Here is a 3,321-nt window from a genome sequence, read left to right as displayed (position 1 = left end):
ATTTTGCCAGATTTGCTGAAAATGGAATAGGTATAATTCCAAAACGTTTATTAAAGATGTTTACAATTGTTGCCGCGGCTCTATTATTCATTATTAGACTTCGTTTTCCAACAAATGTAATTATTAGTGTTATATCTTACCACTATATACCCCTGTATTTTTCAATATATTTAATACTAGATTTAAATCCACTGAAAATTTAAACTCTAGGAATAGAATAATAAGAAGTCAAACAACAATTTATAAGTAAGTTTTATTGAAGGTGGAGCATACTACATGTTTCAAGAAAAACAGTACTAAACAATATGTAATGTAACAAATACAAAAGACACAGGTATTAAATAGTGTCAACAGGCGACTGGAAATAGGTAAAGTGTATGAATGATGAACAGACCTTGCCAAATATGGCTGATGTTGTTAGGGCCATTATTAAGGTTTAGTAAGAGATCGGTTGCTTTGATGATTTCTGTAGTCTCTAAACAGTCTCTTCCTTTTTTAGTTTTGGGTTGGTGTATAAGAATTACATCTCAAAGTATTTTGTGACCTGTTTCAAATTGATATGTTAAAGTGTATATCAGAAATTCATGTGATCTTGGTGTTCTTTGCATCTTATTTCTAAGGATCGTTATATTTGTCCTATATATTTCTTTCCATATCCATATTAGGTTGTAAGGTGTTAATTTTATGTGAAGGTTTGAATACAGTTTTTACATTAATGCTCAATTCAAACTATTAAACAGACTTGTAATTTCTGTCAAAAATGGGAATGAATCAAATATGCTGTGTTTTATGTTGTTGATTGGTGAAAGGTTGGAGTTAAGATAATATTTTGAAGTTTGATACAAGCCTTATCTATGATGTTAGGGTTGAAACCTCTAGATACATTCTTTAAGTAGCTCAATTCAATTAGTAAGGTTTCTTTGTGGTGCGAAGTTGTATAGCCCGATTTACGTGGGTGAAGTAGGAGGCTATTTTATGTGACAGGTAGTGATTAGATCCTATGGCGACAGCATCATGATGTAATGGGTTTTCCTGTATACACTGGTGGTAACTATTATTTTTTAAATAGGGGAATTCTATTTCATATGTGAAAATTATGACCTTAGGTCTTAATGTGTTTAAGAATTCAATGTAATTAAGTAGCATATATTTTACTACCTATTATTATATTAGTAGGATGTGCTTCCTGACTGAAGTATAGTAACTGAGGTAGTGTTAAAGCTTTGAGTCTATAATATGAAAAGTGATAAGACTCTGTATGGAAGTAGAAAACCCAAGCTTAATTAACATAAAACAATACAATTTACTATTATCTAAGAATTTATTTTTCTTAAGTGACACAAGATGGCACTTTTCTGAGTACCTCATTGAAGTGAAATAAACCCACTCTATTATGATTTAGAGTATTATAACAAACAAAGTTTAGTGTTGACTTAAACACAACCTAATTAACAAAAAGAAGTTCTGTGTAAAATTCTATAATTAACAATAAAAATTAGTACAATATATCAAAATCATTATATTGAGGTTGCACATCTTAAATACACCAACGTTCAACAAGTAAGACATTCTAATGATAATATGATGATAAGTAGATAACTTCAATTTAAAAGTAATATGTGGCATCACATTTATTATATTGATGTTAACATTCATGATTTACTTTCACACTCATTAATGCTAACATTTACAAGTTTTCAATCACAGAAACCCACTCCTTAAAATTACTTCTGCTACATTCAACACATCTGTCACCTTAGACAGTTTTAGTGAATATATACCTGATTATAAACTTCTTTTACAATATTCAGAGGAGGTTACCATTACATAAAAAAATTAATGACTAGCAAATATAAACAAAAAAATTTGTAAATAAAGCTCCGTTATACTTCCTTGTTATTCCGATGTGTGTGTCTTACTTACTTTTGTTCTAGTGTGTAGATCTTATTTGGTTTACTATTGCTTTTATTGTAACTTTTCGTATGTGTTATTCTGCTGTGTTGATTACTTACTTTTGTTATGGTTCTTATTTATATCCTTATTGTTGTACTGACCTATTTGCCTACTATAGTACTGATGTATTTGCTTATTGTTGTACTGGTATGTCAATCTTTTGGATTACTTGCATGTTGTTTTTCAACTAATACCTCTTTAAATTCTAAAAAAATCTATATTTCCATTGTGATCCTTTTACAAACAAAGGAAGCACTGCTACTGAACTTTGCAGTAACAGTACTTGCGCAACTGAGGGTAGCTGTCTTGCACGCAATGTGGTTGTGGACCATAAAGATTCACACGGCTTATTTCTTGTTCACGGACGTGAAAAGTCCCACGTGGTATATCATGTTTCACAGAAGCTTCAAAGATTCCCCCAGATGGAAATGCATGGAATTGTACTTGATACGTAGCCTCAGATACGACAGTGTTGTCACTGAGATCAGCAAGAAAGCCGTCTTTATCACTGCTTTTCTTAAATTTCAGCAAAGCTTTATTTGGGAGAAGTTGCTGACAAACAGTGACTTTATCCAGTGAAAGTTTAGCACACAAATGTCTTTTGTTTTTGGTGTAGTCATTGATAAAGTCAATAACAGCTTGTGCTACCTCCTTTGCTATGGGTTCATCCACGAACACATCTTCCCAAGATAGACAAGTGCACCAGTGAGGTTCAATGTCTGCATGACCACAAGACCTCTGAAAAAAAATCAACTATCACTACAACTTTCCATAGAGATATACTGATAACAACAAGGTTTAAATAAACTAACATTAAAACAAAACCAACAATAATGTCACTGTATTATCTGACAGAAATTAAACATTACTGAAACTCAATACACATTAGCTGACAGAAATAAAACATTACTGACACTCAATACGTATTAACTGACAGGAATAAATATTACTGACAATATGTATCAGCTAACATCAGTAATGTTTTATTTCCACTCAATATGTATTAGCTGACAGAAATAAAACATTACTGACACTCAATACGTATTAGCTGACAGAAATAAAACATTACTGACAATATGTATCAGCAAACAGAAATAAAACATTACTGACACTCAATATGTATTAACTGACAGGAATAAAACATTACTGACAATACGTGTCCGCTTCCAGAAATAAAACATTACTGACACTCAATATGTATTAGCTGACAGAAATAAAACATTACTGACAATATACGTATTAGCTGACAGAAATAAAACATTACTGACAATATGTATCAGCAAACAGAAATAAAACATTACTGACACTCAATATGTATTAGCTGACAGAAAAAAAACATTACTGACACTCAATACGTATTAGCTGACA

General features: G+C 31.3%; 1 protein-coding gene across 7 annotated transcripts in view; it reads right to left on the bottom strand.

The window, feature by feature from the left end:
* Nucleotides 1-235: 235 nt before the first annotated feature.
* The window catches only part of LOC106474743, a 33,402-nt gene continuing 30,316 nt past the window's right edge, over nucleotides 236-3,321 (bottom strand). For all 7 annotated transcript variants that reach the window (XM_022403044.1, XM_022403038.1, XM_022403043.1 and 4 more), the window contains one exon: nucleotides 236-2,691. In XM_022403044.1, the coding sequence (XP_022258752.1) occupies nucleotides 2,212-2,691 (480 nt within the window). In that variant the 3' untranslated portion in view covers nucleotides 236-2,211. The remainder of the gene's footprint in view (nucleotides 2,692-3,321) is intronic.

This window comes from Limulus polyphemus, unplaced genomic scaffold (assembly GCF_000517525.1).
Source record: "Limulus polyphemus unplaced genomic scaffold, Limulus_polyphemus-2.1.2 Scaffold7630, whole genome shotgun sequence".
Classification (NCBI taxonomy): domain Eukaryota; kingdom Metazoa; phylum Arthropoda; class Merostomata; order Xiphosura; family Limulidae; genus Limulus; species Limulus polyphemus.
This window is presented reverse-complemented; position numbering and strand designations above follow the sequence as displayed.